Source organism: Talaromyces rugulosus, chromosome IV, assembly GCF_013368755.1.
Source record: "Talaromyces rugulosus chromosome IV, complete sequence".
Taxonomy (NCBI): Eukaryota; Fungi; Ascomycota; class Eurotiomycetes; order Eurotiales; family Trichocomaceae; genus Talaromyces; species Talaromyces rugulosus.
Window position 1 is genome coordinate 4,126,175 of NC_049564.1, and position 12,759 is coordinate 4,138,933.

The 12,759-nt window shown below is 46.0% G+C and overlaps 4 protein-coding genes across 4 annotated transcripts; 1 reads left to right on the forward strand and 3 right to left on the reverse strand.

Annotated features, from left to right (window-relative positions):
• Positions 1 to 513: 513 nt before the first annotated feature.
• TRUGW13939_08134 (uncharacterized protein) lies at positions 514 to 4,481 on the forward strand (the record flags this gene model as incomplete). Its single annotated transcript, XM_035491270.1, has 3 exons — positions 514 to 962; positions 1,040 to 3,729; positions 3,784 to 4,481. 3 exons carry the CDS (start codon positions 514 to 516, stop codon positions 4,479 to 4,481), a joined length of 3,837 nt encoding a protein of 1,278 aa, XP_035347163.1.
• Positions 4,482 to 5,015: 534 nt separating this feature from the next.
• Positions 5,016 to 7,936, reverse strand: TRUGW13939_08135 (uncharacterized protein; the record flags this gene model as incomplete). The annotated part of the gene is made up of 10 exons (XM_035491271.1): positions 5,016 to 5,793; positions 5,857 to 6,095; positions 6,157 to 6,454; positions 6,535 to 6,750; positions 6,801 to 6,869; positions 6,925 to 7,103; positions 7,154 to 7,261; positions 7,335 to 7,519; positions 7,595 to 7,687; positions 7,765 to 7,936. 10 exons carry the CDS (start codon positions 7,934 to 7,936, stop codon positions 5,016 to 5,018), a joined length of 2,337 nt encoding a protein of 778 aa, XP_035347164.1.
• A 1,749-nt stretch (positions 7,937 to 9,685) lies between these two features.
• On the reverse strand, positions 9,686 to 10,573 carry TRUGW13939_08136 (uncharacterized protein; the record flags this gene model as incomplete). The annotated part of the gene is made up of 2 exons (XM_035491272.1): positions 9,686 to 10,347; positions 10,408 to 10,573. 2 exons carry the CDS (start codon positions 10,571 to 10,573, stop codon positions 9,686 to 9,688), a joined length of 828 nt encoding a protein of 275 aa, XP_035347165.1.
• An 870-nt stretch (positions 10,574 to 11,443) lies between these two features.
• On the reverse strand, positions 11,444 to 12,322 carry TRUGW13939_08137 (uncharacterized protein; the record flags this gene model as incomplete). The annotated part of the gene is made up of 1 exon (XM_035491273.1): positions 11,444 to 12,322. The coding sequence occupies one exon, from the start codon at positions 12,320 to 12,322 to the stop codon at positions 11,444 to 11,446; it is 879 nt and encodes a 292-aa protein (XP_035347166.1).
• Positions 12,323 to 12,759: the final 437 nt, after the last annotated feature.

A 12,759-nucleotide genomic window follows, 5' to 3' on the forward strand; every position in this document is an offset into this window, starting at 1 on the left:
AGCCAAAAACAGCCCCCGGCGCCTGCGCTGCTGCTGCTGCTAATTAACTAGCTGCTTTAGTTGCAGTCATTGGCCACCATCAACTCGACGCCGAGAGCTGGAGTTGTCTGCCAAAGGCCAGACTAGTCAGCCAACAAGCATCATTGCTCGTCTCCTCCCACCGCCTGCTTCCATCTCCTTTCCATCGCATTTGCTGCATTATATCATTATCGAAACACGAGACTCTTCTCCTGACGAGACGACAATCGCTATCAATCGGCATCGGCATCGGAATGGGGGAAATGTTGCATCAGCTAAACTGACCTCCCGTCAAGGTACGCTTGCTCATCGCGCCCTCCCCTGGCCGACGAATAATAACCTATTGCACTTCTATAGACACAGAACGAGACACCGGATATCTGCGAGACCTATGGTCTGATTTGGAGAAAAAGAAACAGCCGATTGACCCAAACGACGCCTGTCTTTGCACAGCCTTAACTACAACCCGGCGGGGAAGCCCCGGCCGCCTGCCTCATGGATGACGCCCAGGAATTGTCGACAAATTCTCATCATTCCGGCGGTTTGAAGAAGGTTTTCTCACGGTCGAATCGGAGCCAGACGACACATGAAACCGAGAGTACCCAGGGTTCCGCTCGAAGCAATGACCGCTCATCAGCCGACTCGACGCTAGACAAACGCCCAGCAACCGCCGGTGGTGGTGAGCTGACGGTGGAGGACTCGCCCAATCGGTTATCGAAACTTCTTACCTCTCGTAGGAAGAAGAAGAACAACAACAACAACAAAACTATAGAATCTATCCCATCTGCTGATTCCTTGGTGGAGGGCGACGATGACGAACCGGGTCCTTTTCCACCGCTACCCTCGGAGGAATTTGTCCCTTCTGAATCCCGTGGAAATACTGCCGGCTTTAACCAGAGTAATGTTAGCATCAACCTGTTGACCGATGATTCGGAAACCGACCAGTGAGTTGACAACCGGTCTCAAATAAGCATACTGTATTTTTTAGACCTCAAGGAAGCTAACGAATATGCTATGATAGCACGCCTCCTCTGACGTCACAAGATTCTCACGTTGGTTATTTGACTACATCGTCTCCATTGATAAAGACCACGCCAGTGGACGACACGGACGATACTCGTTCGGCCTCTTCGACATCGCCCTCGCGGCGCCATAGCATTTCTGCCCCAGAAGTCTCTTCCCCCGGCCATCTTGGATTCACGGCCACAATATCTGGCCCTCCATCAGATAGTTCCAGGAAACAAAGTGTCTCCCCCGGGAGACGATTGAAAGATGCATTCAAGCCTTCACAGAGTAAGAAGAGCCCAGGTGTGAGCCCCGACCGAGAATCATCCCAATCTAGCGAGAGTCAAGGAAGGAAATCACAAAGTATCTTCGCCAATAGTCGGCGAAGCAGCCTGTCCGAGAGACGAGCTGGGAAGCGTTCGCAAAGCCCACCACCTCCGCTACCAAAGCCGATCATCGTTGACTCTGTTCCGCCCCCGAAACCCCAGTCACCTGCTAGTACAAGTTCTGTCAAAACACCTACCGCAAGAGATGTTGCGAGAGTCGTAACTACTGTCACACCGCCTACACCAACTGATTCCAGCAATGGGTTTGCTCCTCAGCTGACAGATTCACCGGAATCTATCAAGTCCAAAGGTGCAGAATTCCCCCCTGGAACAGTGGTCAGTCCGTCGGGGAACATGATATCTCACCGTCGCGTAAGATCCGCCGGAGCTGTTTCTCATCCTCCGAGCAAGCTATCACAATCGACAATTCTGACGCCTATGATCGAAGAGACTAGGGCTATGGGTTCTCGCTCGCCGTCAGGCGCCCAGAATGGATTTTTCTCTTCGGTACTTTCGGCGGCCCAGAATGCTGCTTCCTCACTCAGCGGTAGTCTGGGTGGTCCAAATAAAAACCGCAGTGTCACCTCGCCAACCGATATGGATAAGGACCAGACTTCTACAGATGTGATTGCAGAGGGTGAAAAAGAAGCACATGCGGATCCAGCATCGCAAGATGCTAGCGAGGATGCGAAAAGGGAACTCGCGGTCAACACTCTTGGTACTGGGGATTTGGACTTTAGCCATTTGGATGTAGACTCCGCGGCTGGCGGTGTTGTGACAACAAAAGACGGAGTTGTGATTACCAAACCCGACACGTCAACAGATAGCCAAGCGACAAAGAGGGATCAGATGTCGGCTCGTATTGAAGATTTGCGAGCAGCTAGGGCCGTATCAATGGCATACGAGAAACCATCCGAGCTCGCATCCACCCCTGCAGGATCTACGCCGGAAGAGGGCGGTGAACAAAAGTCGATTGGACTTCCCTTGACCAAACAAACCAGCGGAGAGCACACACCGCCAGGGGGGAGCACAATTGAAGGCGAGACACCAAATAGCTTGAGACGTACCGGAAGTGTGCGCAGCCGGCTAGCTCGCCGTCATCGCCGTTCTTCAGGAGCGACCGGGTCCACTATAGGTGCTATCGGACTAAACGCAGTATCACTGGGATTGCCGAATGGAAACTCAACGGCGCCACGTTTGACTGGTTTTGCTGTTGCAAGCAAAAAGCGCAACCGTGAATACCACCAGCTCTTCCGAAGCGTCCCCGAGGACGATTTTTTGATAGAGGATTATAGCTGTGCGTTGCAGCGTGATATCATCCTTGCTGGTCGAATCTACATATCTGAAGGCCACATTTGTTTCTCGAGCAACATCCTGGGTTTTGTAACAACCTTAGTCATCAGCTTTGATGAGATTGTCGCCATTGAGAAGGAGAATACCGCCATGGTATTTCCAAATGCAATCGCCATTCAAACTCTACATTCTCGACATACCTTCCGCAGCTTGCTTAGCCGCGAAGCAACATACGACTTGATGGTCAACATATGGAAAATCAATCACCCTTCATTACGAAGCTATCTCAATGGTATGAGGATCGACGAAGGTCTTGGTGACAAGACTGAGAAGGCCAACGAAAGCGATGTTGCTAGTGATTTGGAGGATGAAGATGAAATTTACGATGAGGACGAGGACAACGAGGACGACAGCTCAGAAGATGGCGGTGAGGATACCATGACCGAAAACAAAAATGCCGAATCAGGTAAACAAGTGAGCCGAAAGGCTTCCGGTCTGACTACGAACGCACTGGGCCAGGGGGCAGCCTCAGCCCCCGCCCTAGCCACATTGGATGCAGGCGTCGCCGCGAATTCTGGGTCTTCTGAAGGCAATGGAAACGAGTTTCCTGGACCGTCTACACACCCCGCAACGGAATACAATGATGCCGGAGGTCGGTATGACAAAGTTGTCAAGGAAGATATTATCCCTGCACCCCTGGGTAAGGTGTACAGTCTGGTATTTGGGCCCGCGTCTGGAACCTTCATGACCAAGTTTATGGTGGAGGATCAGAAATCCCTCGAATTGCAACTTGAAGACGACAAGAAAGGATTGAACAATGCGAACAAGTCTCGCCAGTACTCATATATCAAGCCATTGAATGCACCCATCGGCCCCAAGCAGACGAAATGTATCAGCAACGAAATGCTTGATCTACTCGATCTAGAAAAGGCGGTCCTCGTGACTCTTTCAACCCAGACCCCTGACGTCCCTAGTGGCAACATCTTCACGGTCAAAACGAAATATCTTTTCACCTGGGCAGCAAACAACCAAACCAAGTTTTTCATGTCTTGCGCCATCGAATGGACAGGGAAGAGTTGGTTAAAAGGTAAGCCCCGGGAAATATTTGTCTTTTTCGAACTATTCTAACGGTATACATTAGGGCCAATTGAAAAAGCGGCTATCGATGGCCAGATGGGCTTCGGTAACGATCTCGTGAGGGCTCTGAAAACGGCAGTACAAAGCCGTGCCGTTGGTGCAAAAGGCGCCAAAACAAAAGGTCGCCGTAAGAAAGGCGCCGTCGACGCAGGCGAAAATGTGGCTGTGGCGGCTGCAGCTGCTAGCGCCGCTCTCGACGCCAACAAAAGGGATCATCAAGGATGGGGTTTACTGGAACCTCTTCGCGGTCCGTTGCAACCGGTTGTGAGCATTTTCAATCCACTCTGGAGCGCTCAGGTTGCGATTGGAATCATTGCATTTTTGTTGTTCACCATATACTCCAAGGGCCTGACTGGGCCATCAGTACTATCATCCGACATGACTCGCCTCAAACTGACTCCTCCACAGCGCCTCGCTGCTTATGAAGAGATGTGGCGCGCCGAGGAGAACGAGCTGTGGAAATGGCTCGAAGATCGGGTAGGGCTGGATGGGATCAGCTTCCCGGGCAGCAGTCAGAACCATGACTCCAAGCTACGGCCACAGAAACGTAGTCAAAAACCCTTTAGTCAATATCTGGCCTCAAAAATTGACGATGAACAAATATCGCAGCGTGAGATGAACTATGCGATCGGCGTTGTTCGAGATCGCCTCGAGAAACTTGAACAAGTGGTAGGCGAGCCAAATGATCAAGGTCCCCGATAGACAAAACGCAAAAATCTCTTGCATGAGCGTTTTCTTTAAAGAATCCGTTCTTTCCCTATACTCTACACTCCTTTTATGTTAAATATCCCGCTGTGGTCAATGACTGACAGCGTACCTCCATCCTTTTGCTACTGCTTTCCTTGTGTACACTCCAATCCCTTTTGAGGGAACTTCTTTTTCAGATATGGGGGCTTTGATGTCAGCGGTTTTCTTGTGTATACTTTTGATTGTTGTGCCTCTAAATGCCATGGCGAATTACGAAACTGTGGCTATCTTCTCCGTTGTTGACATTGTGAGCGTGTTTTTTTATATCACTAGTTTATTTTGTTGTTTGTGTTTTTATAGGAGTTTTATATCTTAACATCTTATCAAACATCTTGGAGAAATTTAGAATGACTTTGATCTTGCAGAACACGATTGCATCAATGTTTCTGATATCAGTTTTATTTAAAAGAGATATCTACTCGTTTTAGCAACTAATCCCTCTCAATATTATTTGATCTTGCACAAGCCTTCCAATATGGTCCTCTCGAATCAAGACACATAAAAGGTCGCATTTGCTCGAATATTCACCGAACTGCTACCTACATGGACAATGAAAGCCCCGGACTCGACGACGTACTTCATATTAGCATTCCACAAACCCAGATCACCAACTTGGATCGGGATTTTCACGGTGCGTGTCTCACCGGGCCCGAAGATGACCTTGTCGAAGCCTTTTAATTGCTGGTTTGGCACGACCACTGACGCATACTCGTCTGTGATGTACGCCTGAACAACCTCGGTTGCGTTGCGCGTCGTATCCTCGTTCTTGATGTCGATACTGATCGTGACCGTATCCGTGGCCGTGACTTTCGTTTTGTCTAGCTGTACGGCACTATACTGAAACGTCGAATAGCTCTTACCATATCCAAACTCGTACCATGGGAGCGGAGAACCAATGGCATATTGATGTCCAAAGACAATAGTATCATTTGCAGTAATGAATCCAGAATCTCCAATCGACCGACCGGAGTTGAGATAGTCGTAAAAGATGGGCAACGAACCGACTGACCGTGGGAAGCTGACTGACAGCTTGCCTGACGGATTATAGTCGCCGAAAAGCACATCTGCCAAAGCATTTCCACCTTGTTCTGATGGGTAGAACTGCTGGATTAATGCCGCTGTCGAGTTTGAGATCCATGGCTCTGTGACCGGTTTTCCGGAGGAAAAGACTACGACGGTGGGGACTCCTGTATCAGTAATCGCTTTGACAAGCGGAGCTTGGGCGCCAACTAGGCGCAAATCGTTCACATCGACATGCTCCCCAGTGCTTCATTTTTGTGTTAGAAACTTTCGTTCATCATAGTGTTATCTGTAAGATAAGATTACTCACGTTGCATTTAAGCCTTCCCAAAGCTCTTGCTGATCTCGAGACCATGTACCCACAACGACAACGGCTACATCAGACTTTTTTGCAGCCTCGATGGCTTCATCGAATCCGGATTGGTCGTTGCTCCAACGCTCGCATCCCTGGGCATAGTTGATGATTGTTGAATTTCCAACAGCATTTCTAATCCCATCAAGAGGAGTAACGCCTCGGTACTGGCTCTGGTATACTACATAGTCACCGTACTTTCAACAAAGCGTTAGTGTAATAATAATGACTATAGAACTATTTTTGTGGTGAACTCACATTCATAAAGCCATGAGCCATGGGCCCAATCACAGCTATACTTCCGTCTTTCTTCAATGGAAGAGTGTTGTTGTGGTTTTCAAGCAGCACTATTGACTCTCGATCCAAGTCCCTTGCTATGCTCAATGCCTCGGGTGTGTGAATGAGCTTACTCCATTGGCTAGAAGGTGCGCCAGGATACGGATTTTCGAAAAGACCCATTTCGAATTTTGCTCTCAAAAGTCTTGAAACCGCTGTGTCGACAGTTTTGATATCGAGTTTTCCAGATTTGACTAGCTCCGGTATCTTCTCAAAGTTGCTGTGACATTTTGTCATTAGAAAATAGGGTTTGGAAAAAAAAAAAAAAAAAAAAAGGCTTCTAAAATAAGGAATTCTTACAACGACCCGCCTCCCATTTCCACATCATTTCCTGCAGGAAGAGCAGCGAGGGTGATGGCTTCCGAATCAATGGGCGAACTTTGGCACAGCTTGAAAGCCGTACATAACCTGTCAGTTCCACCTGCGTCACTGATTACCCAGTAATCATATCCCCATTCTTCTCGCAGAATTTCTGTCAGCGTGTGATGATCAGATACAGCAGGAATTCCGTCATAGCTAGAGTCAATAGTTAGTATCCGTACGTGACTGTATAATAGGGGGATTACCTGTGATAGGCACTCATGATACTCCACGCTCCTGCATCAATGATCGCTCGTTTGAAGGGCGGGGCCCAACTGATATGCATAAGTTAAAAAAAAAGCATATCTTCCAGAGGACCGAAAGACTTACGTTGTTCTTAGTTCCCTCTCACCTCCATGGACCGGCCCAGTGTTCAGCCCTTGTTCGGGATTGCTGAATCCTATAAAGTGTTTGACTGTTGCAGATACATTCTGGCTTTGCAAACCCTTGATGTAATGATATGTAATTTCACCTGCTAGAAATGGGTCTTCCGAAGTTGTCTCTTCGACCTTTACAACTTCATTAGCCAGGTTCATCGAGAATTCAGCGGGTCTTATACTCGGCCATAACGCAGCTCTCGAGCCAAATCAGCAAGAGGGGCAAATAACTGAGTGACTCCCAAGGCACGTGCTTCCTGTCCGATAATTTGGCCCATTTTTTGCACCAACTGTGAATTTGCCATGTTAAGTTCAAGCGAGAGAAACAAGAGGTCTAGGAATGTGGATATAGGGATCACTTACATCTCGATTCCACGAAGACCCATAACCAATAGGGGAATTGAAAATGGTAGCATTTCCGATAAGAAAGCCATGGATGCCTTCGGTCTGAACCAGTGCTGGAATCCCCAGGGTTGTATTCTGAAGAAGATAGTCCTGTCCTTTTTGGATATTCGTTGTAAGCCATTCCCATGAAATAGGATATCCGACTAAAGGGCATAATTAGTAATTATCTTTGACTTGCTTTTTATAGTGAGAATAGATCTTCAGGAGATATTTCATACCGTAGAATGACCCCGCTTTCACCTGCATGTTTTCCACTAGCCCAGACTCATTAAATGCGCCTGAAGTAGAATTCATCCAGTTCGTTATATCCCCTAATGTCAAAATAAAGACAAAAAATATAAGTCTTCTGCCAGCTAACAAACTGGTCTTCCTCACAAATAGTACACACCTTGTATCAACTGCGCCGTTTTGTCTTCGATTGTCATCCGTCCGACCAAATCCGCGACTCGTTGGTCGACTGATAGATGAGGATTTTTATATGGGAGTGTGCCGTTTGCCCATACTCCCAAGTCCAGCGATAAAAGGCATAGGCCATAGGCTAGCCCTCTGATTGTAAACATTGATGTGGCGTTCCCCGGATTCTCTCTCCAAACGTCGTGAGTGGTAAATAAGAGTCACAGATATACAACGAGCTAGTTGAAGCAATAAAGCCCCAGAAAGTCGATCAAGTAAAAATAAAAGAAGAATGAATGGATAATTACCGAATCAGGGTCGGCAGAACGCCCGGGTTTCTTCGAGAGCTCCGTTCTTGAAAATTCCCCGAAACGGAAATTGGAAGCTAGGGTCCTAAAATAGGCAAAAAGTGTAAAATCGCCACACACTAGAACATTCTCTGTGTTGTTTACCACGATTTTATATGAAAGTCATATGAATGTGATCAACAATCTTGCGGAGTGTCGTTCTGGTTATAGTCCTTAAGAGGTGGGCTTCCTTTGACCCCCGCATTGGACTAATCGAGGATCGATTTTATCCTAAATTTCTATAATTTTACCGGTTAATTAAATATGCTGTAGTGCTAGCTAACTTGCGGGGTATTTAATGGGCTGTTAGTGTGAGTTGACTATTAATTGACATATCGCACTGTGCACATGCATCTGGATCTAAGGGCCATCGAATCGGAACATTAATTGATCACTACCTGTAGAATTTTTTACCGGTACAATGCTAACTGGAAGGAGAATTAGTCAAATTGCATATGTATACAAAGCAAAGAACTTGTATGACTTAAAATTAAGGAGCTCACCAAGTCTTGGCCTCTTTCCCCAGTCTGCGCCATAAATTGATTTTACTATTTAGTACGGCTTTGGATTTCCCACCAATCGCGTTTAACAATAATGGTGGATATAAGCAGGATATCAAATAATTTTATACAAGTAGAATAGGAGTACCTGCATATTTAACAGTAAAAGTAACAACTAATAAAGCTATTTTAATACTATTTCGACCCACTGTTTTAACAATTCACTTACCAATGTAACCTTTTAGTCGCTGTAGATACTAAGCCTTCTAGGTCGTCTCAATATTAATCATCTGAAAGGTAGCTTTTGTTTCTAAACATAATATAACCACTAGCAAAAATATTTTAACTACCTCCTATTCTAGCATGTTCACTCCCTAGACCCACGTTAATCACCCTATAAAACATCATCTGCGCCCACTTGTTCCCTACTACTTCTACTACTCTCCTTTTCTCCCTCTCTCTCAGGTCTGGGTAGAGGTGGTTAATATTGGGTCAAAATTGGTCCTAGGACTATGAACTTAAATCTACATATGTAGATATGTCCTAGGCTCGCGGTACTTAAGTTAGAGAAGTGTGACACTCTAGGCATGCCCGCGTTCTCGTCCCCCCAAGCCTAATATCCAGTTGGGCCATATAACCAACTTGGCCAACTAATTGTAGGAACTGAATGTGCCTCCCTTAAGTATGTTAACTAGTTTTTACTTCCAGACGATTTGTCTCAATCCAATTTTACATGTATAATCGAGCCTCGATATATTCCACCAGATGAGGATATTTGGAGACATCAAAGACTAGCCGCGCACATGGAAGCACCGCATACACCCGGGTTGAAAAGCGCCAAAGGAACGGGTGATGTGGAAATCTCAGTATATTGCTATTCTTCACGGTACGGCAATTTGTTTAGATTAAGATTTTCTAAGAGTTTGAAGCCACAAATAAAGTCTAATTCGCTATTCTATAATGCTAAAGGGGAAAAAAAAAGAGAAACTATAGAAGAGAGAATCTAAAAGCAGAAGAAAAAAAAGGAGGACTTGGAATATAGCATGTGGAATATAAACGCCAAAAGATATCAGACCTCCGAATAGCTAGTTGCAAGGGGCATGCTTCCCTCAAGATCCTTCGTCGGCTTTATATCGCTGGGATACCAAATGAAGAAAATAACCATGACAATCGCCATCGGCGCAGAGTCAAATATATAAAGCGTCCACTCGTGTGACAAGGGGTAGCCGTCGTTTCCAAGGACATATTCAATAATGCGGAAAACAGAGCGAATAATAATCAAAGCACTAACAGCGTATAGCATATTCAATGACTTCTTCCAGGGCATCCCGGGAAGGAGAGATTCGGGGGTAGGCGAGCGGTTGATGCGTTTCTCAAAGATTATGGCCGTGAGCCAAAAAATGGAAAATGAGATAAGTTGGATTGCTAATCCAGCAATGACTGCAACCTTTGCCCATGTAGTATACCCCAGGACCGAGAGAGATGAGGAATTGCCTTGGACGATGAAAGACAAAACGTCGCCCCAGACAAAAGTCTTTGTCAAACGCGAGACACGAATGACTGAAAGGTGCTCTCCTCCGATGCGACGAATAAGACGACCTAAGGTCATGTAAATGGAGGCGGCGAAGAGCGTAGGACCGAGTAGAATGAATATGTTTGCCAAGATATATGGCCCCATGCCGGTGGTATTACCATGTGAAACACAACGGCCTATGTATCCTAATATTTCAACTAAGCCATGTAAATTAGCATTTGGTCTTCAGGGGTTGAAAATGTAGAGTGTATACATACACAAGCCACCTAGAGTGAAAGAGATGCAAAACCATGTTCTCATCGTGAATAACTTCCAAGAATGAAGTCCAGTCAGGATCATGAATATAAGCATAAAGATGACGGCCGCAGGCAGTGACGGAACATAGTTCCAAAATTTATAGGAGCGTGAAATGATTTCATGCATGCTGGGCAATCACTTGACCTAGTTTAAAGCGAATGAAAGGAGGAGAGGAAAAGAAAAAGATGAAACCAAGAGGTAGTGGTGAGTATACAGCCATCGTGATGAATAGAAAATTTAAGAGATTTAAATACTTATCGTGAAAACATTTCGAGTCCAGTGTCTCCATAAATAAAATACATACGCGTATCTGAATAGTGGGGCATACCGGCCCACTTCCTCCCGAGATCTAGCGCCAACCTAAATTTACCCTGGTTCGAATACGCGTATAGAATTTTGCCTCCAAAAAAAGGCTGCCTGTGGGTGGAGCTTGATACTAAAACTAGCACATATGAATTTCCATGGCAGAATAGTCCTTTGATAACCGTTTTTGAAACGGGGAAGAGTTTAAAACTCGCCAAACACACAACATCCGTCTCGAGATAAAAATATGTGAAAGCGATCATCGACTAGGCGATAAATCAGGGTAAATTGAATATTGAGTAACCACCTAGGCGCGTTCAAGTTTATTGTAATGCTGGATATTTGGGCATGGCTGTGAACAGCTTCCCATCTGGATGAACGGATGAAGCCTTTCGTACACTTTTCAAATAGTATAAACCCAAGATGCACACCTCTTTCTGCATGTGGGATTATCGTCCTATGAGACACCATCCAGCTGCGATACTCTTTATTGTAAATAAATCTCTTTTAAGCGAAGGTAAGAAGTGCACACTCTTCCAGCTTGAAGATGCGACATTGGAAAGTAGACTTTATTGCGTGAATGAACAGAATTTAACTTTTTATGAAAGTGAACAGGAATTTGAATACGGTGATGACTGGCAAATCACTCTAGATATTGTAGATGCTTTTTATTATAGTCCTTTTCTAACATGTTTAAGAAATGGCCTGAATTGGCCAGGCCAGCCAGTCAGACCATTCATAACCTAGATGTTGACTTATGAGGTTCACCAAAAACGCGCCACCATCCCCACACATCCACATGTCAGTACGATAATGCACCACGACTCCAAAATATGCTAAAATAACCAAGGCATGTGGCTCTCTTCGTCTCAACAAGTCAGTGTATCCCTGGCATAATATCACAGGCCAAGCCAAGATAGAATGGATGCTGAGCTTTCCTTGCGTACCCGAAGGTGCTGAACTAAATACAGACTGCAATGATGAAATGGCTTGCTCACAACTGACAATATCTTCATGAGGGAGGTCGGCTGACTCGATCAGATTTTGCAGTGGCGAGCAGAGCTCTCCCAGAGGCGCACCCACAGGAAGAACAGATTCGCCTTGTTTTATAAGCGGGCTCAGAATGCTCTCACTCAGGATGTGCCATGAGCCACTGGTGATTGCTCTGACCCCTTGATGCAAGGAAAGATACCGAACAAACTTCTCCATGAACGGCTCGAATTCGGTCTCCCGGAAAATGAAAGTTTTGCACATCTCATGTAAGCCGAGAATTGAAGAGAAAAGAAAAAGTGGAACGCAGGTTTCGTCGTTGACTTGAGGTTTCATCGCGTTGAGTATGGATAAAGCGTGCGTCTGTAGCTCAGTCGCCTGGTGTAGATAAAAGGCTTCTTCGCTCGGGTCCAAGGTGCTCCGATGTATGGCAGCAAGAGCTAGGAGCTCGTTCATGAGATATGGAGCCGACACCGCCTCTTTTAAGAGCTTATGAAATGGGATGTGGACATCTCCAAAGTCCAATCGAAATGACTCATAAGTTTCTGTTGAGAGATGGTAGAAAAGACCAACGTGCTGCATATTCACTGGACGGTATTGTGTATCTAACTCTTGGTGATCGGACGGGCTAACTGCGGATGACTCGCTCCCAGCCACATATTGACAGTTTCGCTCTGAGCTTGTGCAGTTCGAACAGACGGGTCTTTTTTCATCGCACTTCCAGCCAGTCAGCATCCCCCCCCTTGGAAAAGAATGTATTTCGCGTGGAACTCAATACCTTCATATGACGTCGCTTGCATTCCATGCAGCCTTTGCGCGACTTGCGATGTGACCTACGAGGCATCTTTAAACATCCTAATCTGTCGCGAGCCACATCGTCTATCATTGGAAATAACGTGCGGAGTGCCAAAAGGCAAAAACGACCTTGTTCGGTCGACGTTCGACTGAATCTTTCGGAATTCAAGGTGCAGGATGCAAACAATGCAAACTGAAATTAGGGTTATGGAGATATGAGGATC